Source organism: Corticium candelabrum, chromosome 5 (genome assembly GCF_963422355.1).
Source record: "Corticium candelabrum chromosome 5, ooCorCand1.1, whole genome shotgun sequence".
Taxonomy (NCBI): Eukaryota; Metazoa; Porifera; class Homoscleromorpha; order Homosclerophorida; family Plakinidae; genus Corticium; species Corticium candelabrum.
Window position 1 is genome coordinate 8131061 of NC_085089.1, and position 27691 is coordinate 8158751.

General features: G+C 41.0%; 5 protein-coding genes and 1 non-coding gene across 10 annotated transcripts; 3 read left to right on the forward strand and 3 right to left on the reverse strand.

Moving 5' to 3' along the window:
• Window positions 1–18: 18 nt before the first annotated feature.
• Window positions 19–3345, reverse strand: LOC134180085 (uncharacterized). The gene has a single exon (XM_062647164.1). The coding sequence runs from the start codon at window positions 3229–3231 to the stop codon at window positions 166–168; it is 3066 nt and encodes a 1021-aa protein (XP_062503148.1). The 5' UTR covers window positions 3232–3345; the 3' UTR covers window positions 19–165.
• Window positions 3346–3779: 434 nt separating this feature from the next.
• Window positions 3780–5836, reverse strand: LOC134180200 (uncharacterized). Its single transcript, XM_062647299.1, has 3 exons — window positions 5630–5836; window positions 4135–5230; window positions 3780–4000 (listed from the first exon to the last, which is right to left on the reverse strand). The coding sequence occupies exons 1-3, from the start codon at window positions 5831–5833 to the stop codon at window positions 3918–3920; spliced, it is 1383 nt and encodes a 460-aa protein (XP_062503283.1). The 5' UTR covers window positions 5834–5836; the 3' UTR covers window positions 3780–3917.
• A 64-nt stretch (window positions 5837–5900) lies between these two features.
• Window positions 5901–7406, forward strand: LOC134179435 (uncharacterized). The gene is made up of 2 exons (XM_062646329.1): window positions 5901–6432; window positions 7032–7406. Exons 1-2 carry the CDS (start codon window positions 5983–5985, stop codon window positions 7131–7133), a joined length of 552 nt encoding a protein of 183 aa, XP_062502313.1. The 5' UTR covers window positions 5901–5982; the 3' UTR covers window positions 7134–7406.
• A 190-nt stretch (window positions 7407–7596) lies between these two features.
• LOC134179434 (4-aminobutyrate aminotransferase, mitochondrial-like) lies at window positions 7597–12789 on the reverse strand. The gene is made up of 17 exons (XM_062646328.1): window positions 12708–12789; window positions 12499–12637; window positions 10453–10502; window positions 10357–10386; window positions 9964–10131; window positions 9826–9906; window positions 9668–9766; window positions 9548–9610; window positions 9427–9490; window positions 9215–9363; window positions 9078–9159; window positions 8739–8794; window positions 8617–8678; window positions 8285–8390; window positions 8087–8233; window positions 7911–8022; window positions 7597–7838 (listed from the first exon to the last, which is right to left on the reverse strand). Exons 2-17 carry the CDS (start codon window positions 12635–12637, stop codon window positions 7717–7719), a joined length of 1530 nt encoding a protein of 509 aa, XP_062502312.1. The 5' UTR covers window positions 12708–12789; the 3' UTR covers window positions 7597–7716.
• A 3490-nt stretch (window positions 12790–16279) lies between these two features.
• On the forward strand, window positions 16280–26266 carry LOC134180035 (cold shock domain-containing protein E1-like). 5 transcript variants are annotated; one of them, XM_062647101.1, is made up of 27 exons: window positions 16280–16406; window positions 16464–16550; window positions 16608–16729; window positions 16788–16821; window positions 16971–17162; window positions 17434–17511; window positions 17570–17638; window positions 17700–17800; window positions 18667–18793; window positions 18896–18982; window positions 19930–19986; window positions 20057–20125; window positions 20245–20291; window positions 20619–20707; window positions 21551–21726; window positions 21796–21843; window positions 22356–22506; window positions 22736–22968; window positions 23360–23439; window positions 23498–23624; window positions 23697–23759; window positions 24946–25092; window positions 25148–25261; window positions 25496–25579; window positions 25646–25725; window positions 25778–25846; window positions 25934–26266. In XM_062647101.1, the coding sequence occupies exons 2-27, from the start codon at window positions 16533–16535 to the stop codon at window positions 26001–26003; spliced, it is 2532 nt and encodes an 843-aa protein (XP_062503085.1). In that variant the 5' UTR covers window positions 16280–16406; window positions 16464–16532; the 3' UTR covers window positions 26004–26266. The 5 variants fall into 5 exon arrangements, with proteins under 5 accessions (XP_062503085.1, XP_062503087.1, XP_062503088.1 ...); XM_062647103.1 differs by having other exon boundaries at window positions 16290–16406; window positions 16499–16550; XM_062647104.1 differs by having other exon boundaries at window positions 16290–16406; window positions 16499–16540; window positions 16661–16729.
• Trnal-uag (transfer RNA leucine (anticodon UAG)) lies at window positions 26065–26146 on the forward strand. Its single transcript has one exon. It is a non-coding gene; the product is annotated as a tRNA-Leu (tRNA).
• Window positions 26267–27691: the final 1425 nt, after the last annotated feature.

A 27691-nucleotide genomic window follows, 5' to 3' on the forward strand; every position in this document is an offset into this window, starting at 1 on the left:
AGACACCACATCTCAAGTTATAAAGTGATACAGATGTTTTTCTATTGGTATTTTCTAATCAAGATACTCTGATACATAAGAACACTTACTACATGGATACAGATTGGCTTAAAATAATTGAACAACGTGTCTAAGGATTTGCTATCTTTATGGAAACAGTACATACTACTTGCTAGGTGTACAGTGTTTCTTGTGATCTTTCCAATCCTTCTTTTGGCATTCGGTGCTGCAGTACAATGTAATGTGGCAACGACTACATCGTTTTAGATTGGGTGTACTTGACAAGCACAATGAGCAGCAATTGCTTGATCTTGACTTTGCCATTTGTGGACTTCCACGGTGGCCCTTTTCATCATTAAAAATTTGTTGAAAATATTTCATAAACTGCCCAAACAGCATAGGCATATTCCCAAACGCAAGAGGTCCTTGCGGGTACAATGGAACTAGGAAACTTCGTTGGAGGTGGATATCTATTTGCACATATTCAGGTGTTTCATGTAACAAAAGCTGAGAATTTGTTTCCAACAACTGGATCAAAAATTCAATGGATGACAAACTTGTTGGAATTGAGATGTGGACATTATTGCTCACATTCATGTAAGACAGGAACTGCTTTGCATATGATGTAAGTGGGTTATGTGCTACAAGGTAATCCAGTACAATCACTGGTACTCCACCTGAGGTAATACGTAACTTTGGCATGTGAGCCAAAAGAACGGTTTCCGGAGAGCTTAGTGATACAAAGTAGTTTCGAAGTTGAGAAAGTTTGACAACACCTTGTTTGTATGCATCGTGATCTAGCAGAGTTGTAAACATGATATTGATATGTCTCCTGACATCCAAATATTTGTCTTGACCGAATGGCAATTCATGTACCATGAAAGCTGTTATTTCTTCTGGAGTAAACATAGAGCTAGGAACACCCAATGGTCTGTTTACTGGCCACTCATAAAGTGAGTCCAAATTTAGTTTTTCTCTTTGTGCTTTTATAGAAAGAGCAGATTTCTTGAGAATGACCACAATGTGTTGTTCATCATCTATCCATGCTTTGCAGTCATGACTGGTATCGATGAAGGCTGGCAGCCATACCATAGTTTTAAAGGATCGTGGAGTTGTTTCTTCTGTCTTGATTTGGATGTGTAGATTGACAGCCAGATGATTCTTTTCATCACACGATGCCCTCACTGCCACATTAGATCTCGAGCAAGACTCTATTCGTGTTTGGAGCTTTACTTGTACTCTAAAGCTCTTTTTTGATTCAAACAGAGACGACACAGAAACCTCAACTGCTTCTTGGTTCTTGGCACATGATGTCTTTTGTACTGAAAGCATAGACTTTTGCCTTCTCTGTGTAAGTGTTAACTGTTGTTGAGGTTTAGGCACAGATGTCTGTAGTGGCTTATATAAAAGCAATCCTGATCGCAATGACAAAGCAACAAACACGACATTTTTTGCACAGGCATTAGGACCTAGGATTGCAGGAACACTGATTTCCACTTGGAGGTCCCGAATTAGGATTTGGATGCTGTCGATAAACTGAAGATGATTACTGTTATGTTTAATCCAAGGAAACACTGTCATCTCTTGTGAAATGCTGAATTTTTCTGTTGTCATATTTTCTATCATTATCCAGCCAACAACAGGACAGCAATCCGTCACACCCGCTAAAGTAGGTTTTACATCACAGATTAGAGTCTCCAGATTACAACTGTTGGCAAAGTATGGATGCAAGGGCTTTGTGGGTTGATATTCTGGTGGACACAAACACAAACTTGACACTTGAACATCAAATGCAAAGACATCTAGAGATCTGGTACCATATACGTTTGCTGTTGTTTCACACTTTTTTACCTTATCATAAAGATAATCAAAAAGTTCTCTAGGGTTATCTAGCGTTTGTGCAACACTACACAACAGACGGAGCAGATTTGGAATGGATTTGAAGAAAAAATTGTCTCGTAACTCTTGAAAGAAGCAGCCAGTATATATATCATATACAGACATGAGATATGTGTCAATCATTTGACGAAAGACACAATCAGATGGATTTGGCATCAGTTGTAGTGCAGTGGGAGATAATCCAATAGGATAAGGAGTTGACTTGAACTTGAGAGCTATACCAGTAACCATATTAGATCTGAATATACTTCCTCCACAGAATTTGCTATATTCATCAACAAGTAGACTGCTCTCAATAGGCAAAAAACATTGCAGTTTGAGACACGTGTTAAGCAAAGAGTATGAGAATCCCAGTGATTTATTTATCAACTGCTTACAATTTGAATAATCAGACTGTGATTTGAGAAATTCTACCCACAATGTAGCATGGGGTTCAAGTCTGTTCAGTCTTGGGGATGCAAACAACAAGAGACTGACAGGGTCCAAGTAGTCTGCAAGATTGGATGTATCAATAACATCAAAAGTGATGTTGAATGGGATTCGCTGAGACAGAAAAGAATTGCAGTCTCCAACATCAAATGTTATCTGTAATTTGGAATTGTTGGTGTCAGCGGCAAACGTCTTGATAAGACGTCTATATGCAGACTTTAATGTAGCAAGAAGAGTTTGATCATCTGCTTGGTAGTCAGTAGCCTCTGATCCACTGATGAGGAACTGAAAAGGTTGAGATGTGGAAGTGGGAAATTGTTTTAGTTCAGGATCAAACAGTGTCCAGTTGCAAGTATTTAGTTTTGCATTCTTGAGTACACTTCTACCTTGTCGGTCTCTTTCTAACATGTTTCCAGTTTGATAATAATGAAGCAATTCTTCTTGCATGGTTTCTGTTGCTGCCAAGTCCCTGTTTTGGAGCAATTCCGGCATCACTAACTGTTCATCAGTTATTGAGTGATAATTTAAATACTTTCCAATGAAATACGTTCTTGCCTGCGTATTTCTGAGCTGAAGAGCTTCTTCCAAACTTGTAGTTTTAGTCTTCCAAAGTGCCCAGTTCTTCTTTATGTGCCACAAATGCTCAACAGTTGGAATGTGCATGAATCCGTCTACAGCTGGAAAGTTGTTAAGAAGATGGTCGAGAAGATGATCTAGTTTATGTCCTGCACACTCATCCAAAGACAAATTCGCGTAGATGTTGCAAAACAAATCAAGGAAATGGTTTAAAGATTTCGTTTTCTGTGGTGCTTGACTGGCAAGTGTCAACAACAAAATATCTCTTGCGATAATAGCTTGACTGCAGTCGTTCACATAAAACTCGATTTTCCTCTTATCACCCATCTGTCGCCGGCTGTAGACACATTGCAGAATGTTCAAAATATCACCTGCTCCTTGCAAACATATTCTCAAAGGTTGACTATCTGCACAATCGCAAATGGGGATATCTTCACAAAGATGGCGAACTGGAGTATTCCTAATAGCGTAGTAGAATGGTCGCGCAGCTGGAAATCGTGTTGGACTAAGAAACTTGCTTTGACTCATGATGTCAATGTCAATAAAATAAATGGGTGTGGCTAAAAACTGCCAACACGTGATTGTGATATCGTTGAGTTGCACAGCACGTGCACAAATGTGTGGGTCACACCTATTAAGTTAAGCCTATCAAAATGCAAGATCACTGGCATAGTTAGCTTTGAGCTTTGACTCGTCACATTCATACTATACTGTACAGTTTAACACAGGTCCTACACATTAGGTACATACACTACACTGTTTTTGCACTCAATGAATGGAGAGTACAGTGTAGGAGGAGAGAAGAAATCAGTCTGGTATACCGAGGCTACATGTTAATAGAGCTTTAGGCTGCTGTGGTGTTGATTTCAACCATCTTTACTTTATTAGTGAATTGTTACTTCTTTATCATTCATTAATTACAATTGTCTTACTAAACTACTTTCACAGAGCAGTGTTAAAGGACAATACAAGATAATTGTCAAAGTGTAAATTGTTATTCAGACAACATGGTGTCACAAATTCAATTCTTCACTAGTCACATTCCTTGAACCTGCAGGATATACTTCATGAGTTTTCACTTTCTTTGCTGCTGGCTCTGCCATACATGTACATACTACAGTACATGTACTACATGTGCATGTGCAGTGAAGGCACATACTAGTATATAAGTAGTATGCGAGCAACTTGTGACATGCATTATAGATGTTTATACACACTACTGTAGCTTACCTTCAGCATCACTGTCAGCATCATTGCTGGTCTTGAAAGCCACAACATGTGGTAGTTTGAATTGGACACATAGCATCACTTTATTTGGAGCAACATCTCGGACACGATGAACGTTAGCTTCAATTTTTGTTCCTAGCATGTGTTCACATTGCTGTCTTGCATCTTCTTCAGGATTAGGTGCTTTACTAAAGCAATAGCAATAGATGGTTGGAAGAGCAACATTTTTTAAACCCTTCAACAGCCCTTGAAAGATATCCAGAAATTTTATGGCTGTAGCAGGCAGATTCATTACAATGCAAGTGAACATTGGTGAAATAATAGAGTGTTGGAATTCATGGTTATGTTTGGCAAATTCTTGTTCCTCAATCAATCGGTGGCTTGACTGGATTTCTTGCATTACTTTCTTTACAAAGTCACGACCATCCAAATTATAAGCTCTGATTCGACTCTCTACTCTGTTTATCTTTACATTATTACAGAGTGCTTGATACGCAGCAGGGTTGAGGTCATTTGCATATACCATACAACCTTTCTTGCCAGCAGGCAAAGCAAACGGTCCAACACCAGCAAACAGATCACACACAACATCATTCAATGTCAAGCTGTCTATTATACGACTGTGTTCAGTATGAAGACGTGAGTTCCAGTACACTTGTGAGAAATCAAATGTGAACATGCAACCGTTCTCTCGAACCGTTGCTATCATATCATCTGAGCCTGCTAGCACCTCCATTTTAAAGAATCTATACGTCTCTTGGATATCCGATAATTTGTTCACTACAGTACGAATGTGTGGATTGTTCTTGTCCAGTAAGACTTGACCAATCACATGTTTGTAGTCTAGCTGAGAATCGCGCAAGTTGACATGTGCAATGTGGCCTACTGTTTCAAACGAAGTAGTGACCTCCTCAATGTCATCTGGTAAGATAGCTCGAATCACCTGTTGGGCACTCCAGACGTTATAATTCAGGTGCAACTGGTGGGTACACAAGGTGGCTTCTATTTGATTCAAATAGTCTTTGTCATCTGGTACTAAATTTCTTTGAACAGAATCAATATCACTGGGTGGCAACAAGATCAGCTTGTGTTTGCTACCCTGCATACAACGTTTCATTATTAGTCATCTGTCTATGTGTGGGTGTACTGTCATCATTAGTTCCTGCCTGTCTGTCTGTCTTTGTCTGTCTGTCCGTGTTTCTCTGTGTCCGTCTGTCTGTCTGTCTGTGTCTTTGTCTGTCCATCTGTTTTTCTCTCTCTGTGTGTGTGTCTGTGTGTGTGTGTGTCTGTCTGTGTGTCTGTCTGTCATTTATTCAGTATATCTGACTGTCAATACATACATTTTGAACATTGAAGTAAGAACATGGCATAATCACACTGCCAATCTGATTCATTAATATTATTCCTAATGATCTTGATATGACGTTCAGAAATGATACCGTTTTGTCTGTCAATGTGATTTCAGTAAGTTTATTGCCTCCTACAATCGCACACCAACCTCTGCGTCATCATCACTGATAATAGTTTTAATGCCCTTGAAAGCGAGCAAACGTCCATCAAACCGTTTTCTGACTGCACTGCAGTGTCGAGGCTCAACCCTCAAAGCAGGAATCGCAACAACCTTGTTAAATGCACTCCTATCTAATACTCGCATCCCGCGTACAGACTCTGGCGGCAAAAGAATATCCGCAGCCGCATCCATCAGCGAAATTACACAGCGCCTAGACATGTAATGCCAACTCCTGGTGCGCATGCTCAATCACTGTAGAGTTGTTTGCCACATTGATAGCAGTCGCATTACTGTGTAACGTACACGACGCTTTCGCGTCGGAACGCTGGCTTGTTGGCATTATGGAATTCAAAAGGTCGAAGAAGAAACAGGTTCGGCGTCCTCTGGCTGATGTGCAAGCTCAACAAGCTACCAAACCTGCACATTTGACCAAATCTGCACCGGAACACTCAACACCACTCCAAGTGGGCTCTTCACACACCAGTTCACTAAGAGAGAAAGGACGACAAACGCAAGATTTGTTCGGATTTGACGACATTTTGTCTCCGGATCCGTGTACCGAGCTTTCTATCACTCCTATTTACGATGGGAATCCAGGAACGCCAACATCTGTCGTATCGACAAACACAGTGGATACTGACAGTTGTGTTGGTAGTCCAGGTCAAGGTGGAAAGTGTGCAGAGTATCCAAGAAGTTATCTGGTGAAGAGCGCTTTTAAAAGAGAAGATCCTTTGAGAAAGAGAAGTCCAAAGAAGAGGGTGAGAAGGAGGCTTCTAGAACAGAAAGAGAAGGTTGGTTTGTTTGCTTGTGTGTGTGTGTGTGTGTGTGTGTGTGTGTGTGTGTGTGTGTGTGTGTGTGTGTGTGTGTGTGTGTGTGTGTGTGTTATAAGATTGCAGCGCGTAAATAGCCCCCAACAATAGGACGATAGGGACCTGACATGCTCTTGGAGAATGACCAAATACTGCAGATATAATCTAAAATTAAATCATGTCTCCTTTTAGTCACAAACTGATCCAGTATATGTGGACAAGTGTTAGAACTTAGAAGCAGAGATTAGTAACACTTTCAGTGTTAAGTGTGCACCCGCTAGCTTTTTTTGGAGTCAAACACTGGTGTTCTGCATGAGTGTAAATTTAGTATTCTCAACTGACACTGATGTTTTCAGCATTTCTTGAAATTGCCAACATCTTACACTTGTGCAGTACAGGACTTGCTATAACATTCAGCAGTTGAAGTTTTCTCTTTGTAGGAGGTAATAAATTAATTGGACTTGACAGTCTTGCGTGCTTTGCTAGATCAAAACACAGTGAAACCACACACTTTCAACGTTTAATGTACAGTGTATTTTGTTACTTTTTTTATTTGAACTCTTATTTACATTGTTGTGTAGAATGATGAGAATGATGTCATTGTGGATGAACATTTAGAGAAACTGCGGGATCATTTTGCAGAAGTAGCCAAGTTTAAGCTACACTATGACGACCACACTTAGTTAAGCATTTGGTTTTTCCTGTCATGTTCATAATGTAATCTATACAGTATAACTAAACATAAAGGCTGCCTGCATTTTGTGTGACTAAAACTCGTGATTACATGATACATTTTGTATTGGCGGTAGTGCTGCAGTTAGCATCAAAAGGACTGCAGAAACGTTACACAGACTTGGTCCAGAAGGATCATAGATAGTTTAGTTCAGTTGCTCTCAACACACATTTTGTGGATAACTTGATAGTGTACCGGCTACATTTATGTTTGTTGTATAGTGTACTGTTGTACAGTCTCCAACTGTCATGTTCACTTGCTGATTTATTGTAAGCACTATACGCCTAGGCTATTTAAAGTTGCATTTTCTTTTACTATCAGCATGCTACAAAGGTCACTATGCAACTCATGTTAGATGACTGCCATCCTATACAGGACAATGAAGGTTGGATATGTAGTCAGATAAGCAGAGGTTGGGATACACTATATATGAGAGTCGTATAGATACGGCTCTGCTGTAATTGCAGTTTACATTGATTTAGTTGTACAGTTTGATGCTCTTGCTTAAGCTACGAAAGTTATGTGACATTCTATCACTGACAATCAGCAACGGCCGATTCCAAGATCTGCAGTAAAATTTCTGTGTGACTTGGCTCGAAAATGAGCGAAGGTCTGAACCGAATAGTTTTGCTGCTGCTGGCATGAGCATAAACACCTGAACAGCACAGACACCAATGGCTGCTTTAGACATCTACACAACAATTTCAAAATGATCAATGTTTTGCACCTTTGTTCATAAGCATAGCAATAACGTGATCTCTGTCCTCGGTTGATGGGAAATCTACTGCACAAAATGTTCCAACACCTCGGCTTCGAGACACAAAGTTGGGATAGAGGTTCTATGGTGACAGAGACCATTAACTCAATGAGAGTTACTAGCAAGACTCGTGAAATCTATGTCACCTGAAGACTTTCGAGACCAAAGAGCAAGGTTTTTCCAGATTGACGGACTCTTTCAAGTAAATTATCACGTTGAATTACTCTCACAATCTCACGAGCCATCAGCAACTTTCCTGGATCTCCCATCCATGTGTTGCCAACACGGTTAGCCTTACACAGCAATGCAATCAGTCCATTATAAACATGTCAACACGTGGTTACCTCTTGAGGTCGAACACCTTTATTCATGTAGATGCCTCCAAACTGCAGCTTCTTTCCAAACACGATCATGTCTGGTGGGTGTGGCAAACCCCAAGCTTCATGTGCCCTAAAAGATGCCCCCCCTTTTACATGCTGTCAAACCTTAAGGACTCTAAATCTGGCACTTTTAGGAAAATAACTTTCTATTATAAATTAAGGACATGTAATTTAAAGATGCAACGAGTATACATGTAACTAAATGATCATGGATCCTTGTTATTTAGTGTTGGCTATAGGTGCTCTTTGTTTCATGCTCTGACATATGCATGAAAATACAATGGATGTCATCTTACCACATGTGTCCGGTTGCACCACAGCCAGTTTGCACTTCATCAAAAATAAGCAACACATTGTTCTAGAGAAGTTAGACCTTCTGAAAGAGAGTCAGCATAGTTTATGTTTGATGATGAAATACCTCTTTTGCTATCTTTTGGAGACCATGAAAGAAGTGTGAACTTGCATGGTTATCACCTAACAGCAGACTTCCATTGAAGATACGTTATGTCTTTGCACATATATGCCTTATTTTTAAAACCCTATCTGTTGATCTGTCCGTCTGCCTGTCTACTTGCATGCCTGCATATGTGTATCTTTCTGTTGTTACCCACTCTTTCCAGTCATTTGTCAATATTTGCCAATTAAGTGTTTGAATTGCTGTGTGGATCTGTGTTTCTTTATCCATACAACTTAGTGAGTTACAACATTGTCACGAAAGGAAATACATGAACTTCTAGTTTATGAATGTGCATGTCACCTCCTTCTGACTGGATAGGTTCTACAATAATACAAGCGACAGGCTTTCCTTTAATCTTCTGTTCTCTGATAGCTTCCTCCAGCTGTCACATAGATCATCATGTATTTTGAAAACAATAAGGTAGCACTGCAACCAACTATTTCCAAACACTTTGATTCTTCTTCCATGTTTTCTTGAATGTGCTGTTCACGAGGATATCGCAAAATAGGAAACGGAGACACTGGCCAGTTATACGCAGGGAAGTCCAGTTTGAAACATGGTTTATTGTGACTTACAGACAATGCACCTATGAGGTACAATGAGAATCAACATCTTGTTTATGTCATACATCCACCATGTTAGGGTCTACCTAATGTTCTTCCATGCAGACTTCCACTGAATGACATCACGGTCAGGTTGGGACTTCCTGGTGTCTGCCCATAGCATCATCCATTACATCAAAAGCTAACTCCGTTGCATGACAAAAATACCTGGTTTACCATACAACTACGGATTTCTTCATCAGTTAATTCTCGATCACCTCGAACTCTTTCCTACACACTTGTAACATCACTTGCAGATTCGTGACAGTTAATTTTAAAATGGTATACCATATATTTGACAAAAGCTATCTTGAGGGCATTTTCAATGCCGCAAGAGCCACACATTGCAAGGAAAACAGATGGTTCAGACATTCCTCTTGGTGCAGCCTAAAATGAAAAGTACTGTGCATGTTATTAATTGATTGAAAGATAAATGAGCGAGTTACAGAAAGCAGGCTTTCTTCTAACATCTGAACAAGCTCGATTGGGGGACTATAGTGTAAACAAGGTCTGTTGGCAAGCAGATGCTACCACAACCACAAACATTTTATAACCACATTTAGTGTTCACGAAAAATGACATACCACATTGTCCGGGTTGAGTAGGGCTGCCAGCAAATCTGGATGGTTGTAGCCAAGTGGAAGTGATGCAATTTGACCAAATGCATCAAGTAAACAATTGCCATCCACATCAATGGCATAGACACCAACACTTCGTTGATAGTCAATAAATGTATGTACTGTTCGTGCCTCCTAAAGTGTCGCCATGAAATAAAATAGGCAATCACTAAAACAATGTAGTATTGCAACAGTATCAAATTTGTAACTAACAATGATTTAATCATTTTATCATACATTTTATCATACAACTTTTACAAAAATCTCGGCATTGAGGTGAGAGAAAAAGCAAGTAATAGAGGTATGTTACGGAATCTAATTGATTTTTAAGCTAGGTTTACAATCAAATATCTGACTAACCTGGTAGTTGGATAATTGCTGCTTGAGGGCCTGAAATATAAATCATACACGGTACAGTAGTCACATACATAATGCTCAGCTATATATCCAGCACACCTTTGCCTTGGGTCCTGGAATAGTTGTTCTAACAAATGGGCCACTCAAGTCTGAAAATATCGCAACAACAACAATCACATCAATGAACAGTTAGTCGTTCATTAAAGGAACACATGTACCATAAAATCAGATAATAAATCAATAAATACCCCATTAGTGGGATAAAATAGATTATTAAACCAAATTCAATTGCCTATAGCAGCTTGAGAAATTGTACACGACCCAATACTGCCATAATACTATAGCCAGCTACTAGCCTTAAACTTCCACAGTTTGCTTTAAAGCACACTTTCTAATTAGTCGTTCAAGGCCAACAGCTAGCTGCATATGCTTAGGTGATACACAAGTTGTACCTGATGTAATTGTATCAAATGCAGAAGTTTGGGATATACCAGGTGAGTGATGTACATGCGGCTGAAGACAGGCAGTAGCTGAGATGATGCTGACTTCATCCCATCACCTGCCAAGAAGGTTCGAAAATCAATACAAAAATTACTGTGTCATAACTAAAAAGATCGAGCACCAAATGCTGAATGCAAATTGAAATGGGATTGACAACAGCAATGTGTCAAGCAGTTAGGTAACTAATAGACTATGTTGCTTGTAGACTCTGTGCTTTTGACTCCAACAATTTCAGAATTCCCTCTATAAAACACATATGTCAATCAACAGATACAAACTTTTCGTCAACAAAACAAGCACAATACCTTTGTTCAGTATACAGTAATTTCTGCGTTCCCCTCAGTTTGATAATGCCAAATTGTTGTTCCAAACACTCAAAGTGATTCACTGCTAAGACGTCATAATAATATCAAGTCTGAAGTAGTCTACGTCATCTTCTCTAAGCAGTGTGAAACACAAGTAGCACCAATCAGGGTATCCACCTTGTCACAATGTAGTCCATCTGCATTTTTCTCCATTTTAATCTACCTTCGAACATACCAAAAGATTGTTCAGTCACCGTGTATGATGGTGAATGATGAAAGTGATATACTTTCTTCTTAAAAAGGTGAGGACAGTTTTAGCAAGTTAAGTATGTAGTGTTTTAAGTTTCAGCACAAGCAGAGTATGGCATGCTAGCTGCATTGCCACATCTCATTAATTAATTAAAAGAAATGATCTTAAAAAGTGGAATACAGACAGCACTTTAATTAAATTTGCGCTAATCAAAAGTTTAATTGTGATAACCAAACGTTTAATTGTGTATCAAGGATGACTACATTTATCTACAACTATGTTTTCTATTATTTTTGCTGGTACACTGATGCAAAGCAATGTAGAAAGAAGCACGGGAGTAACTGTTTTCCTAAAACAAACACATTGTATAGTAAAGAAAAACTTATCACGAAAACAGTAGAATATGCGTAGATGTAGTGTTACATCACAGAAAGTTAACAGCTGCATGTACAAGATCAGAGTGATTTATTTACTAAAGTAGAATCATAACTTCTGTACAAACTCGACGCAGATGGAGCATTGGAATACAATTTTAGAGTAATTGACCGGATGCGATCACGAGCGTTGCTATCAACCCGGCCCGGAACTAAACGGGAAGTGCCAGCCCACACGCTCTCCTCCTCTTTGTCATGCTTCCAAGGGTCATGTGGTTGTTCTCCGCACGTTATTTCCGGTTCGGTTTACGTCAACGATGTCTTACAGGTCACTCGCACTACATGTACATTCCAGAACTAATTAGAAGTGACCTCTGTGTTCACAACCGAAAGTGGCCAAGCATCCACTTGTAGGGCGTGTCCCACCAGAGCGACACCCCTCTTACCCGATGGGAATGCGGATCTCCGCGAGTGTACATGTACACGTACGCACTGTACATGACGGAGAGACGCGAGACCCGTTGAAGCCGCGTTGCTATTGCCTACGGTAAACTTTTCAGCGGCCTTACTGTACACACTCGGCAAAGCACACTTGGCAAAGCACACTCTAGACAACTTCCTAGTACGGATGTCCACCAAAAATTCAACACTCTGCGTAGTTTCTTTACTGCGGCTTTGTTTTTTGGCAAAAATCAACGCAACGTTGGTTACTTACACGAAGTATTACTAGGCTTAGGCAAGTCTCGACCGGCCAGGTGAGCAGAGGCTGTCGGACTACAGAGCGAGCGGACTACTGCCAGCGAACTCCACTGCTGACGCACACAACGAAGGCGACTCGTTACAGTAACGTTCATCTAGATTGCGCAGCACAAGCACATTTCATCACTATGCACTTGTCATTGCGAGGTTAGACTCTAAACTTACTCTAGAGGATCTGTTCGTTCTCACAAGCGTCTCCACGCTACCTGGGTGCGCAGCCAGATGGGACAAAACGGTTGTGTGTAATTCCGTTCCTGTGTGTGCTTTATGTAGTAATCTCGCCCTTACAGGTTTACCCAGGTTTACCCAGATTTACCCAGTTTGGGCTCTACTTGTATGTGCAGGTTGCATTGATCCGGGCTTTTGTGAAAGAATGTCTGCAACGCCTCTAGCTTCATGCATTGCAACGCGCTTACTAAAACATGTTTAGTCAAGAAGGCATCCGTTGTCAATGTAATTATAGCCAGAGGCGGAGGCATCTCAAGGGTTTCAGGGTACCAGAGTGTACACCTGCAGCTGAACGTCACGTCTTCTAATTAATATAATTAGCCCTATCCACACTAGACCAGAATGGATCGCGATCATGCTGATTCGATCGCGATCCGATCGGGATAGTGAGCGTCCACACTATACTTTGAAAACCCTACCTACCTCCGCCTCATTTTTGATATCACGTGACTGATGACCGATGTGTACATGTGGCTTCTTTGCTTGTGAAAGTGTTGACGTAAGGTGAGCGAGAACAAAGACGAGTGACGAGTGTTAGATTTCGCCTACACGCGTAGCGTACGTGGAGGTAACGCCTACTAGGTATAGAGCGTTTCACGTGACGTCACAATGCTGGAAGTCGCCATTTTGTTGTCCAACTGCGCACGCTGAGATCGAACTGGTGGCGTTTACTGCCCGTTTTTGTAGTATTATTGGTATTGTGTATAGTTGTTGGATGTTCCAGCAGATCGGAGCGCGATAAAGACGTGTCTTTCTTCCGTATACCGGTCGTTCTAGGAGAGAGAATGTCAAGAGCGACAGTTGAGCAGCGCTAGAAGAGACGGCCAAGTAGCAGCGATTTCGCGAGAGGACCTAAACGAAACCAAGCTGGTAAATGAACGAATCTTCGTAGGTCCTTTAGTTCTGGCAGACCAGCTGATCTGTTTGATGAATTGATCCAGACTGTTACCAACGCAGAATCGAAGAGACTCGCAATTACAGACACGTAAAAGAGGCTTGCTGTAGCAATCAAATTGTCAATTTTCTTCTCTTGGCTTTTGACAGATGACATATCTAATTCTTTCACTGGTCTGTAAGTTTTGTCCTTCTGAATAAATTGGAATGGCGCCTCTACTGTGTGCAATTTGAGTATATGCTTCAAAGAAAACCTTAATACAGCAACATGTGTGCAAGCTTCTCCAAGTCCAGCCATGCAGTTGCAGTGTGCACAACAGCTGTCTTAATTTTCACAAATCAACCATGAAGTGAGGTGTTTATTGCATTCTTGAGAATGAGGAACCTGTAAAATTTCAGACTGTGGGGTGTCTTACAACATTCTACACTTACAGGACTTAAGCCTGGTTCAAAATATGACGCCGACGCTGAGTTGAGCGTCAAACTTCAAAGAAACCGCCTCTACGTCGGCGGCATCCTTTGATGTTGACGTTGACGTCGACGTCGGCGTCAATATTGTGAACCAGGCTTTACTCTACTATAGCGCAATGCTATGCTATTCATGTTACACTATCATAGCATGTCCACTTCCTTTACATTTCCCAAGTATATAGCACAGACATTGTCAGACAACAAATAGTGACCATTAATTAAGAAGAAAACTTCAATCTCATGTCAGTTGATCGTCTACCAAAGATTATTGAACTCTCACATTAAATTGCAACATACATGACTGTATTCTCTTTCACAATCCTCTCACTTAGAGCTGACAAAGATTGTCCAACAGGTATACTGTAGGTGAAATTTATACTCTAACAAAAATCTTTACTGTAAATTACGACATAATTACTACTGAGGTTTCCACAACACTTCTAGCTCCCACAACATGCGCAGGGACATCTTTCACCCAGCCAATTCTAGACTGGTAATAAACTTCTAAAGATTTGCATCTGCGGACTCTAAACTGCTTGGCTGTTATGAAGCTCGTCTGAAGGACTAAATAGGAGACAATGTCCGAACTGTAGACAGGAGGAAACGTGGTGTTCTGTAGCAATGGTCTCTCAAACTGCAGTGGATCAACCCCTCCAATCAGTCCCAGCTTGGCTAAATAGCGAGGTTTCGCACCAGATAGCAGATTGTCGAAGCACTTTGACAGTTTCCTGCTGGCTGGAAGTGTAGTAAGTAGAGGCAAGGGAGGTTAAATTCGCTTATACCGACACCCATGCAAGTATCACATAGACACCAAAATGGCCGACACTAACGTGCGTTAGAAAAATGCGACGTCAATGAAAACGCTCTATTCTAATTGGATTCAACTGATCGCGATCGAAACCATCTCACGATGTGGATTGGATTTATCGCGATCGGATAGCGATCAGATCGCGATCTAGTTGCCAGTGTGGACAGTTAATTAATTAGCTGGGGTCTCGCGCAGCCAGCCCCTCCTTCTTTGATTTCCGTCGGCTGCGCGCATGAGACGACCATGCTATTCTTACTAATAGTATTATTGCTATGTATCTGATTGTTCTTGACTGATTTCCTTCCTTGTGCAAGTGTGACTAGGCGCGTCTACAATATACAACTCTAGCCGGCTCCAGACTTCACTCTAACCTCTAGAAAAATCGAGTTAAATAAATAAATAATTAATTAATTCCCGCTAGGATGGTCCCGAAAACACCTCATTTTGATACTCCTCCACTTTGCCGTTCTTTTAGTACAATATGGGTTTGAGGGCATTTCCAACCGAGTTAACTTAATTAATTAGTTAAACGTTTTATTAATGATCATAATGCAATTAGTAACTCGTGTAGGTTGTTACAGCACAGTACCCAATGTACTTCGAGTTTTGAAGGTAGTGGGAGCAGCAAGAGGCTTTCCTGGGTCGCGGTCGGCAGAGCAGGTTTCTGTAGAGCTGCTTTCTCCGTCAGAGCTCAATTCCGAGCTGGACTCCGACCCCACCTCGACTAGCAGCGAATTACTAGTGGCAGGTCCGTCCTCAGTCTTCCATTGTTGACCGCTTTTGCAGCCAGCCCCTCCCCTTTTCGACGCCCGGATGTAGAAAGGAGCGAGGCCTACTAGTCGACCTCTACCTCCGGTTGGTCGTGGAGGTGATGTACACCTACGGTACTACTGTAACTCTACTTGGCTTTCTTTGCGGGAGTAGCTTGCTAGACTTGTACAGTCACAACCTGGAGTGGCGGTAGTCACAACCTTTTCTAGTAAATTAAACTCCCATACGGTTCCTTAGCTAAGTAGTCAAGTGGCTAACTCAATTAGCAAACGATGTGAAAATCTCCGCCTACATCACACGATCATGACGAATCCCGGGTTCAAGTGAATGTAGGAAAGACTCAAGAATCCACAGCGGGTACCGGTCAAGGTCGATTCCAGTGGTCTTACAATGATGAATGTTCACTACACCTGCAATACACCGTGCAAGTAGATACCGCGGTACGACTTAGCACTACAAGATGCAGACGGCTAAAAGTTTCTCTGCGCATGCGCATCAAGGGTTACTGGCGTAATGTAGCGTGCGCTGTACATACGGGGTAGTTACATTTATAGCGTTTCCGGTCTTGCGCACAACAAACCATCAGTCATTACACACCAACAAGTGCGGCTATCTGGCCGCTTTCTCATCTACCATGACTTTCTTTCAATACACAAAGACTATCTGAATATCAAACTGTACGCAGAGGCCAAGTAGGACCCACAAATTGAAAGAAAGCGCCACCACGTCAAGCCTTCTGTTTTGTGCAGCTTTGAGTCTTTATTCTGTACTTGTATGGTTTCAGCTTTTATGGTCGTCCGCCTGGTGCAAAAAAGCAAATGTCAAAGTACTCTAGGGTAGGAATTGTGGGAAGAGTGGTGTCACACCGTTGCACTCATTTTGTTTGTCTGCAGAGTGAGAGTTGCCCGGTGTCTCGTTCTAATGCTATTGCTTTGTTGCCTAACAGTCCGTTGAATCGTCTGGCCTATCAAAAACAGCTTAGTCTGCAGCCCAGTATGAAGAGAAATTCTTTTGAGTGAGGAATGGGAATGTGAGATTGTCAGAATAAATGTGTATGTGTTTTGTGATTTTAGCGAGCGAGAACAAGGGCTAATTCAGAGGCTTTGTGTAGGTGTCACATCTTCGTACATTTCCTACATTGCCGGCTTTTTCTGGTTGCTTGTTTTACTGCTTGTCTGGGTTTTTATATGATTGCTGGCCTTGTCTGTCTGATGTCCTTTCACATAACTATTCTTCTGACTTGTCTGTTTTCTCAGGCTTCTTTTGGCTTTATTGAATGTTGTGAGCGCAATGTGAGAATCTTCTTTCATTACTCACAATTCAATGGTGATCCGAATGAATTGCAAGTTGGCGACAGCGTGGAGTTTCAGGAGACTGTAGATAAGAGAGATAAGAGACCTGTAGCTATCAGAGTGAAACGAATTTCACAGGAGCTGCTAGAACTTGAGGTTGGGCTAAACATAAGAGTGAACGTTTTTGTTTGTCTTTGCTTGTTTGTCTGTCTGCTTAATTGTGTACATGGCATGATGTCTTGTGTGTGTATGTGTATACTTATAAGATGATGGACAGACAGACATGTTATCTGTATAGATATAGGTGTATTTTTTGTTTGTAAGTTTGTTTGATAGTGTTTGTATTCTATCACAGTTCATGTTGTTTGAGTTGTTTGTTAACATGTTTGTTTGCATGGACCATCTTTAATTTTAATTGTTTGTTCAGCTTGTAGGTGATACTCGAGTGAGGGGTACAGTTGATTGTGTTCCTAAAGCAGTTTCTACAGAGAGATATGCAAATCATGTAGCAGAAATCATGAGCTTCTCACTTGTCATTTTGTAACCGTTGGTGTGTCTTGTAGCCATTGAGTATTCTAAGTTCTCCCAGATGGAGTCAAGACATGGGCCGTATCACTTGCCAGCAGAAAGGAGTGAGTATTAACACTGATGATAGTTGTACTTGATAATGTTAGGTGTTGTTGTGTATTTAAGGAGTGTTTCTTCTTGAGTTTTTTGAGTAATGATGTAGAAGATGAAGGGGATGGACTAAGACAAGGGGATGAAGTGTCTTTCTTTGTTTCAACTCACAAACGGTATGGTTGATACTGCATCATGATATATAGGGAGTGATGAGCTGTTATCATGGACAGGAAGGCAAATAGGACAAGTGAATGAATGACAAACAGACTGATACAAACAAACGTATAGGCTGGATAACTCTTACATATAATTGTGTTGTGAATGAACCAAAGAGAAATGTCACAGCAGACACACCCACGCAAACTTGAAATTGTGCCTCTGTCCACACATTTACCATTTACCAGTTTGAGATAGCTTGCTGTTGAATGACAAAGCGATTTCTCAATCTTTTCCTTGTTGCTCGTGACCCAAAAATGGATCTGGAACTTCGAAGCCAGTAGCTATCATGCACGATAGATGCACGATCCGCATTGTCGGCGGCATCCGTGGCTACTTTCATGCTCTGAATTTCAGATGCCATTACGATAGTATGATAATGCTCTGGTTTCCACCCATTTCTGGGTCACGTGCAACAAGAAAACAATCGAGAAAGCGCTTTGTCATTCAACAGCAAGCTATTTCAAGATTGTAAATGGTAAATGTGTAGATAAAGAACCTAACACACTTGTCGTTAGCTTTCTCGAAATGTCAAGTACAAGGAACAAAACTGCCGTGGCAGACAAGAACGTGGTGCACCCTAAGATGTTCGCTTGCTCTGCTTTGTTAGGACACAACTTGAAATCATGGCACGTTTTCAAGTTGCGTGGGTGTTTCTGCGTGTGTGAGCGGGCACCTTTAAGAGTGTGCAATACAGTAGGTTTGTGTTAAACGAATTAGGCACACATGCAGGCAGAGATGCTGATAGACAGATTGAGGAACCAACAGACTGACGAATGAACGGCTACTAAGAATGTAAACATTTTCTATTTGTTCTTTGTAGGACTGGAGCTGTGCGTGCTGTAAAGATCATACTTCTAAATCATTGTGAAGAAAAGAAAGCACAAGGCATAGTAGTTTCACTGAAAGATAGTTTTGGATTTGTGGAACAAGCTGATGAGATTGGTGAAGTGAGTGAGTGAGAGTCAGGGCATGTTTAAGTCTTATCTCTCATCTTCTCTACATCTAATGTAGTCATCTTAACATCATCATATTGTGTTATGCTTTTCTAGATCTTTTTTCATCATAGTGAAGTAGATGGTGGAATAGAGAAACTGAGTGTTGGATCTAACATTGAGTTTGTTGTTCAAGACAGACATGTGAGCCTTGTTTATGTATGTAATAACAGACAGACAGACAACAGACAGATAGGCAGGTGGTGCGGATGCAAGGAGGACAGGTGGTTGAGATATAAATTATATGTGGAGATAAGAACTAACTTACAGAGTTGACTAACAAGATACTATTAGAATAGCAATGCAGACAAACTATATTACAAGTAACGAGAGTTACATTACTTGCATAGAGGGTAATCATGACTACATGTGATATTCTTGAGGATTATTCGAATGGATGGTATCTTGCACATCAAAATTGTGCAAGAGTTGTTTCTTGAATTACTGTAAATCAGTAAATTTTTGTAAGCTATTTAATTTTGTAAATTGCTAAGAATTTACTAACTTAATTAAATTGCCTACTAATTTTGTAGCCCAAGACATTTTGTAGTCCAAACATCCATGCTGATGCACATATGTACAACTCTGTCTGAATGAGCGTCTTCATTGTTTGGTTGGGCAGAAATGGCGTTATCGGATCAGGATAGTGTCCTGTTGATGAATTAGCTTTTGTAAACTAAGAAATCAGAGGCATATTGAGAACAAAGTAGGTACATCAGCAGGCATCTACCCGGACGTAGATTGAGCCTCATTGCCACAGTTACCTACACGCACTTGTTCAAGATGCATGACTGATTGAGGGAAGCTTACAAACAATTATCTCTTACAATATATATATACTATATATATATATAGAGAGAGAGAGTTTGTGGCAGTTTACGAACATTTGTAGTTATGGACATTTGTTGATTTACAGTAGTTTCCAAATTGTGTACGAGAAGCAAGCACTTTGAGTTAAAATTGGATAGTTGTATGGTTGAAGGAGACAGGCTTGTGGTTGTGTGACAGTTGATTGATTAGTGGATAGTTAGTACTAACTTCAATATATTCTACATATTATATAATCAATTCTTGTTAATTGATATCAATAGGGTAAACCTGTCGCTACTAAAATTGTCAAGCTGCCTCCTGGGACAGTAAAGCTTGAGGTGTGATCTCTCCAATTATATTTACATGTTGAGGTTGTTCACATGTGCATCATTGGTTTTCTCACGTCAGGAAGTTTCTGAAGATACTGCAGTAGGGTATATACAAGATGTGTATGGAGCTCCAAGATCAGAGAAAGAGGTCAAACAATGTGTCTTACGTGTGTGTGTGTGTGTGTGTGTGTGTGTGTGTGTGTGTGTGTGTGTGTGCGCGCGCATGCGCACGTGCATGTGTGCATGTGTGATGATATTGTGTTGTAGGTTCGTGATCATGTGCGTGGCACTGTTCAAAGAGAAGAGTTGGGGTGGTAAGTATGTCATGAATATGGGGATGGGCAGTGAACAGTAACTGTTGATACAAGAGATTGATCTGTTTCATTATTGAAACTCTCCATCCATTAGTCAGTTCAGTTTTGTTTCTATTAATCTGTTCCGTTTATGAGCATGTTGATGTATCTTCCAGTCTTCCTGTCTTAGTTGTCGATCATTCTAGTAATTTTTATCTATTTCTCTGGTTGTGTATTTGTATTTCTGTATTATGTTTCTGTTTTCTCTTTCCCTCATACACTCATTTGTTAGTTGGTCTATTATCTGATTATTCAAATTAATTAATTAGTTCGTTTTGTGTTTAACAGGGACTCCAGCTTTGTGTTCTACAAACGAGACTTGATAACGAAATGTTCGTTGTGTGTGCAAGACAAAGTCAAATTCAAGATTGCAACAGGTTGTTACTGATTTTATTTACCAGTCAGACTGTTTGCATATAATAGACACAGAGAATGAGAACTCCAACAGGCAAATAATATTACTTAAAGTCCGTTTTCAGAATTAAAGTCATCTCTGCAGTCACAACTGAAAGTGGGCTGCTGACATGTAACCCTAGAACGGACTGAGGTCATAGACTGAGGTCATATGGGTGTCATTGAAAAGCTCTATGTTTGCTTTATTCAATTACGCATGCCTCCTGTTTGTAGGGTGCTGTACATTGGAGATAGGTCGAGTTATGTTATGCTTTTAGTAAAATAATGAGATAAGGGGGAGTCTTGTCAATCACGTGCAGTTCTAATTGTATACCTACTGTAATTAGATTGGCATAGTCCATCCTAAATAGTAACTAGAAACAGTTTGAGAATGTAATCTGCACACTAGGTACAGCCACTAAGCGCCTCTCTATAGCTTCGTACAGCATCGTTGGCTTTGTTCTTTGTAGTTTACTGGCAAGTTATTGGAACAGCGGTAATGACACACAGCTACAACAATAGGGCATCTGGTACATTATACTGTGTTAGGTATGCTAAGCCACTTCCCAAAGCCAGAGAGGTGACTTTAATTCTGAAAGGACATTTAGAATTCAGAGCCTCTGTAAGAGCTCAATTGAAGCAGACTTCATAATTCATACTCACTTCTGTAATGAGATATTGTGTTTGCATGCTGTTGTGTATCAAATTTGATGTTTGGTATAATAAAAATTGGATTCGTGATTGCAAGCGTTGTACTGTGAAAAGTTGTGGTTGCACTATGTTTGTCAGTAGTGTATGATCTCTAGTCATTCTAGTGCATTTCTTAGATAAAAGAAATGGATTTGAACGAGCCACACAAGTGAGACTGATTGAACTGGTTGGTCAGCCTGATGAAACTCGTGAAGTCGGAGTTGTCACCACATTGAAGGAAGGATTTGGTTTCATTAAATGTGCAGACAGAGATGGATATGCATTCTTTCATTTCAGTGAATTTGTGGAGACAGTGAGTCTACAGTTGTCATGGTCACACGTTCTTCAGTGTTGCAATATAGTTATGTTTGTGTGTATGTAGGATCACCAGTTTTGGTGTGGAGAAGAAGTAGAGTTTAGTGTTGTGGAGGTGAGATGCTGGTTAGGAACTTAAGTAAAGAGACACATAATGATTTGCTGTGGAGTTTGAAACAGTAAACAACAAATAAATAATGGGTTTTCATGTTTGTCTAGCTCTGTTGTTGGTTAGTCTGTCTGCATGTCTGTCTGTTTGTCTGTCTGTCTGTCTGTCAATACATATATTTTTCATATTTGAATTAGGATACAATAGCAAATGGCTAACTGCGTTTGTCCTATGACAATAAAAGCAAGAGAATACAACTAACAACTAAATACAATATATATTTAACTACTAATTGGTTAAAAGGGATCATGCGATTCCTTTTCTATAGGACAGCTACGAGTCTGGGCACTTGGTCTATCGTGTCTGTTCTGTCTGTTTGTTTGTGTGTTTCTGTTTTTTTGTGGCTGCATTTCTGGCTTTATGACATAATGTCATTTATGCATGCAAATGTGAATTATAAAGAATAGCTATAAGTTAGTGTTTGTATAACTGCCACAGTGACATTTGTCATGTCATAGGATGCTAATACTGGTAAATTGAGTGCCATTCGTGTGAAAGCTCTTCCACGTGGTTCAGTACAGTTTGAGACTGTTTCTGATTATCGCTACATTGGCACAGTAACTCGGGAACTTACCAGCTGGGTCAGCTCTCCAACTCGACTTTCACACGGTCAGATGGAGTTTTCAGCAGAAGATGAGTAGAGGGGCAGATGGGAAAGCAACCTGGTGGACAGACAAACCAACAGACAGACAGATAGACAGACAGGAAAATCATGTAGATAGATGGACAGACAAACAAACGGACAAACAACAAATTTACAGCCAGCTAGAAAGGAGTCAAACAAAGTGCATGTGATAAAAAAGGCAACATGAGCATTAACAAATATGATACTTACCAGGTGATGGGAGTCGTCATGGTAGTGACCATGACTCACACGGTGAAATCGAATTTGAAAATGAGGAGGGCAATTTTGTGGCTCTCACGTTTCAAGACGGTGACCTAACAAGTATTAGAACGGCCATCCATGTTGGAGATAAGGTAGAGTTCAATGTGTCTCAGTTGAAGAGCACTGGAGCAAGGCATGCTGGCAATGTGACGCTCATATCCTCACGAGAAGAGATATGGCACAAAGTTAGTGATCCTGTAGTTTGCTAGTGACTGCTTTTCCATCTATTTGTGTGTCTATTCATTTGTTTGTGGACCTGCTCGACTACCTTTATGTTTAATCTGTTTGTTTGTGTGTCTGTTCGTTGTTGGATGTTGTGGTTGCAGTTCAAGTTTGTAGGTTGGAACTTTAGTTGCATTACTGTAACATGTATGTTTGCAGGGGCTCTGGTTACACCCATTTGGCTCATGGAATAAATAGCCCAACTGTGTGTGTGTGTGTGTGTGTGTGTGTGTGTGTGTGCGCGCGCGTGTGTGCCTGCCTGTCTGTCTGTCTGCTGTCTTTGAAGTTGTATGTCTTTGCATCGCTTCTGTGTTCATTTCATCATACAATAACTTTTATTACTCTTTTTTTTAGGGATACGTTGCATTCTTAAAGGAACACTTTGGCTTTATTGAGTTCATGAAACATGATGGAGAGATTTTCTTCCATTTTGGGTATTATATCACAGTTTGCTTGTCTTTGAATGTTTCGCTAACTCAGTCTTTCTATCAGTTCGTGTGTTAGCGATACATCAGACATTTCTCTTGGCACTGCTGTCAAGTATACTGTCTCGTACAAGTCTGGTCGCTCGTTTGCTGAGCAAGTGACTTGTATTTCTAAGGAAGACGTGCCATTAGAGGTTGGTAGTAGTGGTTTTGATACGTATTTGTCTGTCTTTTTTTGTCATCCATCATTGGTGTTTTGTTTGTAGAGTCCAAAAGGTGAGGTGATGACTGGACTGGTTGTCAAGCAACTGAGAGACACGGAATCAAAGGTAAGTTGCATGTGTCTAGTTTTTAACTGAAAATACCTCATTTGCAATTATAGTTGAGGTGTGTGTGTGTGTGTGTGTGTGTGTGTGTGTGTGTGTGTGTGTGTGTGTGTGTGTGTGTGTGTGTGTGTGTGTGTGTGTGTGTGTGTGTGTGTAGCCTCGTACCAGACCCTCTCGCGCCATCGTGCCCGGTTCCCGTATAACACGACAACGCCTGAGAGGGTCTGGGATCATACCGCCTACCGTTTATGCTATTAAATGATCAAACTAGCTCGTATGTCACCAAGCCTCAGGCTACTATACAATTAGTCTAATAGTTATTCTCATGTGTCACACGGAATGTCTTGCGACAGACTTGACCTTCCATTCGTACTCTACTTGTTTTCTTTCAGTGTTGGTATCCTGTCTCTACGCAAGCTCTACATATTTGCCAACCTCTCTGAGAAGAGGACTTCATCTCCAAGAGACTCTAGAGCGGAAGTCAACACCGTGTCTGACAGCTAGCACGCTCTGCCAGGCTCAAAATGTTCCCAAATTGTACTCGAGCTTCCCGATTTGTATTGTTCTCGTAGCCTAGCACAGTAATAGAGCGGCGCCTAGTGCATCCCTAGTCCAAGCTACCTAGACTGCTGATCAAATCACATTGGACCTCACAGCTTCAGATAACGTAAATCGACCTCAGGATTGAGCTCCCTCTGTGAATAAATCTCTTTCCATGCGGCAAGGTGGGTCTCTTCTCATGCAGCTGTACAGGAACGAAATGTAAACAGTGAATGTATGCAATCCAATCGGATATCACAGCTAGCATAACTTTGATGGAAGGATAGCTTCATAATTAACTAAAAGCATGAGAGTGTTGACATTGGTGACGTGGGGTGACACTTAGATGATGTGGGGTGACACTAGGTGAAGAAAGTAGGCGGTATGATCCCAGACCCTCTCCAGCATTGTCTTGTTATACGGGAACCGGACACGATGGCGCAAGAGGGTCTGGTATGAGGCTGTGTGTGTGTGTGTGTGTGTGTGTGTGTGTGTGTGTGTGTGTGTGTGTGTGTGTGTGTGTGTGTGTGTGTGTGTGTGTGTGTGTGTGTGTGTGTGTGTGTATGCATGCATGCCTGCATCTGTGTACGTATTTCTTTTGTACAGCAAAAGGCAGCTCTGCAGTTTTTGTTTGTCTGTAATGTGTTAGGCACCGTATGAGGGTTTCATTGAGTACAAAGCTAGTGGCAAAGATACTGACGATGGTGAGATTCAAGAGAATGGCGATACACTGACGGTACCTTTTGGAGTGACAGGATTGGTTGAACCAAAGGCTTATCTACAAGTTGGAGATAAGGTATTGGATTAACTATGGGCAATGGACTAGAGTGATGACTGATGTATGTTATTAGGTGCAGTTTCAGCTTGGTTGCTGCTCTGCTACAGGAAGATATCGTGCTGTCAATATTAGTCGTGATAGAGAGAGATATTCTGGTGTTGTTGATTCTTTCTACTCAGAAAGAAATGTATGGTATTTAACTTGTGGGTTTGTGTGTTGCATTGATTTCTATATGACTTGATTTGTGTTGCTTTGGTATGTATGTTTATCCACTGATTTGTTAGTCTTTTTATTCGTAGATATGACTGTTTGTCTGATTGTCTACACGCTTGCACAATCACGTGTGCACACATGTGCACAGTGCCATCTTTATCTTTGTAGTTGTGCCAAGGAACATGACCTAATTAGACATGTGTTTTAGTTTGGATTCATCACTTCATCTGACTTTGACAATGATCGCGTTTTCTTCCATGGAAGTGAGGTTCAAAATGGCAAGTCAGTCAAGGTAGTGAGTGACACATGACAACATCAAGTTGATATAATACTGTGAAATTTGCATTTACCATTTTAGGTTGGTGATCGAGTAAAATTCTCTCTCAGTTTTAGTCAGAAAGCAAAAAAGAACTGTGCAGTAGATTTGGAAATCACAGGGTTAGTCATAATTGTGTGAAGGAAAAGCATTATTGCAGTATTGCATTTGTAGCCACCTGTTGTTGTCACCGAGGAAGACTGAGCGAATGCGTAACAAAGACAATGGTGACACAAATCCAAAGTAAGTTGTTTCATCCGGTTACTTGTGCTTTTTAGACATGCATATGGTCGTCTGTGTTTGTTTGAGTGTTTAATGGTTTTATTATAGGGTGAATGTTGTTCGTCAACCATCTGGACCCGACGGAACAACGGGTTTCAATGTACAGAGGACAGTATAGATTCACAGTGACTGAGTTGTGTGTAGCTCATATAAATAGTATCGTTTGAAATGTAGTACCTGTCAGGATGGCCGAGTGGTCTAAGGCGCTGGTTTTAGGCACCAGTCTCTTCGGAGACGTGGGTTCGAATCCCACTCCTGACATCTGACTTTTGTCTTTGCGTGGACGAACTTCAGTCATGTTTTTTTCTCTTGACGTTAGTTACTTTGGATTTTCGCAAAGCAGCGGTGGTATGTTGAGTGTACATATCTTAGAAACTAAAATACTGTCGTGTCTTTGGAACTCCAGCACGTCTGCGCATTCATCGAACCAACAATGGACGAACCGCCAACCAGATTCGTGAAACGTTCATGAGAGTTTTTACCAGAACAGTGTATTTCCTGTTTGCGATTGTCGAAAACAGAACTTATAATTAGTAACCTGTCTGCAACTAGACTAGTAGGACTACTGCTAACGCGAATCGCTTCGTAGCGACATTTGTACGGGAAACTAACAACAAGAAGCGATAATTATGTACTGTAGGTAACTTTCGTACTTTGACGACTAATATACGTAGACTATTTGCGGGCTTTTATTTGTGGTACGGTCACGTGAAACAACAGTCGCTTTGTACGATTTTTAGATAGATTTTTACGTAGCACACGCGAAATAGCGTTTACATTCGTATTTTCTTCGCGACAATTCTATCGTGGAGGCTCTGACCCCAAACTGCTTTCTGCACGTGATGGGAGGAGAGAAAGCAGATATCAATTTGAGGTCCTCTGTAATACGGGTTTGAGCTGTTATTACTATTTGTACAATATCTTGTTTCGTTATCAGGAGGGATATGCGTCAATTTCGACGCCAACTTCAATTTTTCTCCAGAAAGACGAGTCTACAGCAGCTCTCGTCGCTCGGAAATGGTGAAGGTAAGACTGCCTGCTCTCCGGATCACTTTACTGCACTAGACGAGCAGTTGGATATTTGGGTGTTTGACATTTGCAAAGGGCGTTTGGCAGTTGTTGGGTGTTTGACGTTTGCGAAAGACGTTTGGTGGTCTGTTGGTCTACGTACCGCAAGCTAGATAGCTGCAATCGTCTAGTTGACGAGTAAACACACTTAATTGTACAAATTGAAAGTGCATCGTTCATAGGTCCTACACAACAGGGTGTGCTCACGACTTCCACAGTCTGCTTGGCTTCGTAGTCGTTTTGTAGCGATTTCAAATGACGCAACGGCGCCCAGGTAAAAATCTTGGCACGACCTGCTGGTCTAGTAGATTTGTATCTTGGGTGGTCTGAAAATTTGATAGTGTAAGTTTCACTTCGAGTTTGTGTTATTGCAAATGATAAAATGTGTTTCTAAAAGTCGTTTGGCTATCGCCAGGATGTAAGATTGCGTGTTTGTCTGGCCCTCATTCTGGTTACATGCTGGGAAGGACTGGACAGGCAGGCTTAGCCTAATAGCTCAAGTGACGTCACTGTCCGGTTTCTGCGTCAGCTGGCTTGTGTTGCAGTGTTTTTACTGGCATCCACATGTCTGCTACTAATTTTTTATGCAGTACAGTAGTTGTGATTCGTTGTGCCACCGCAAGTTTCCTCCGCATCTAAATAGATGCAGTTCTCGGGCACCCCACACCCCACACGACACACCCCACACACGCCCATAGCTGGGTGCCAGATTGTTCTAGTCTAGCAGGTTTACGCGGT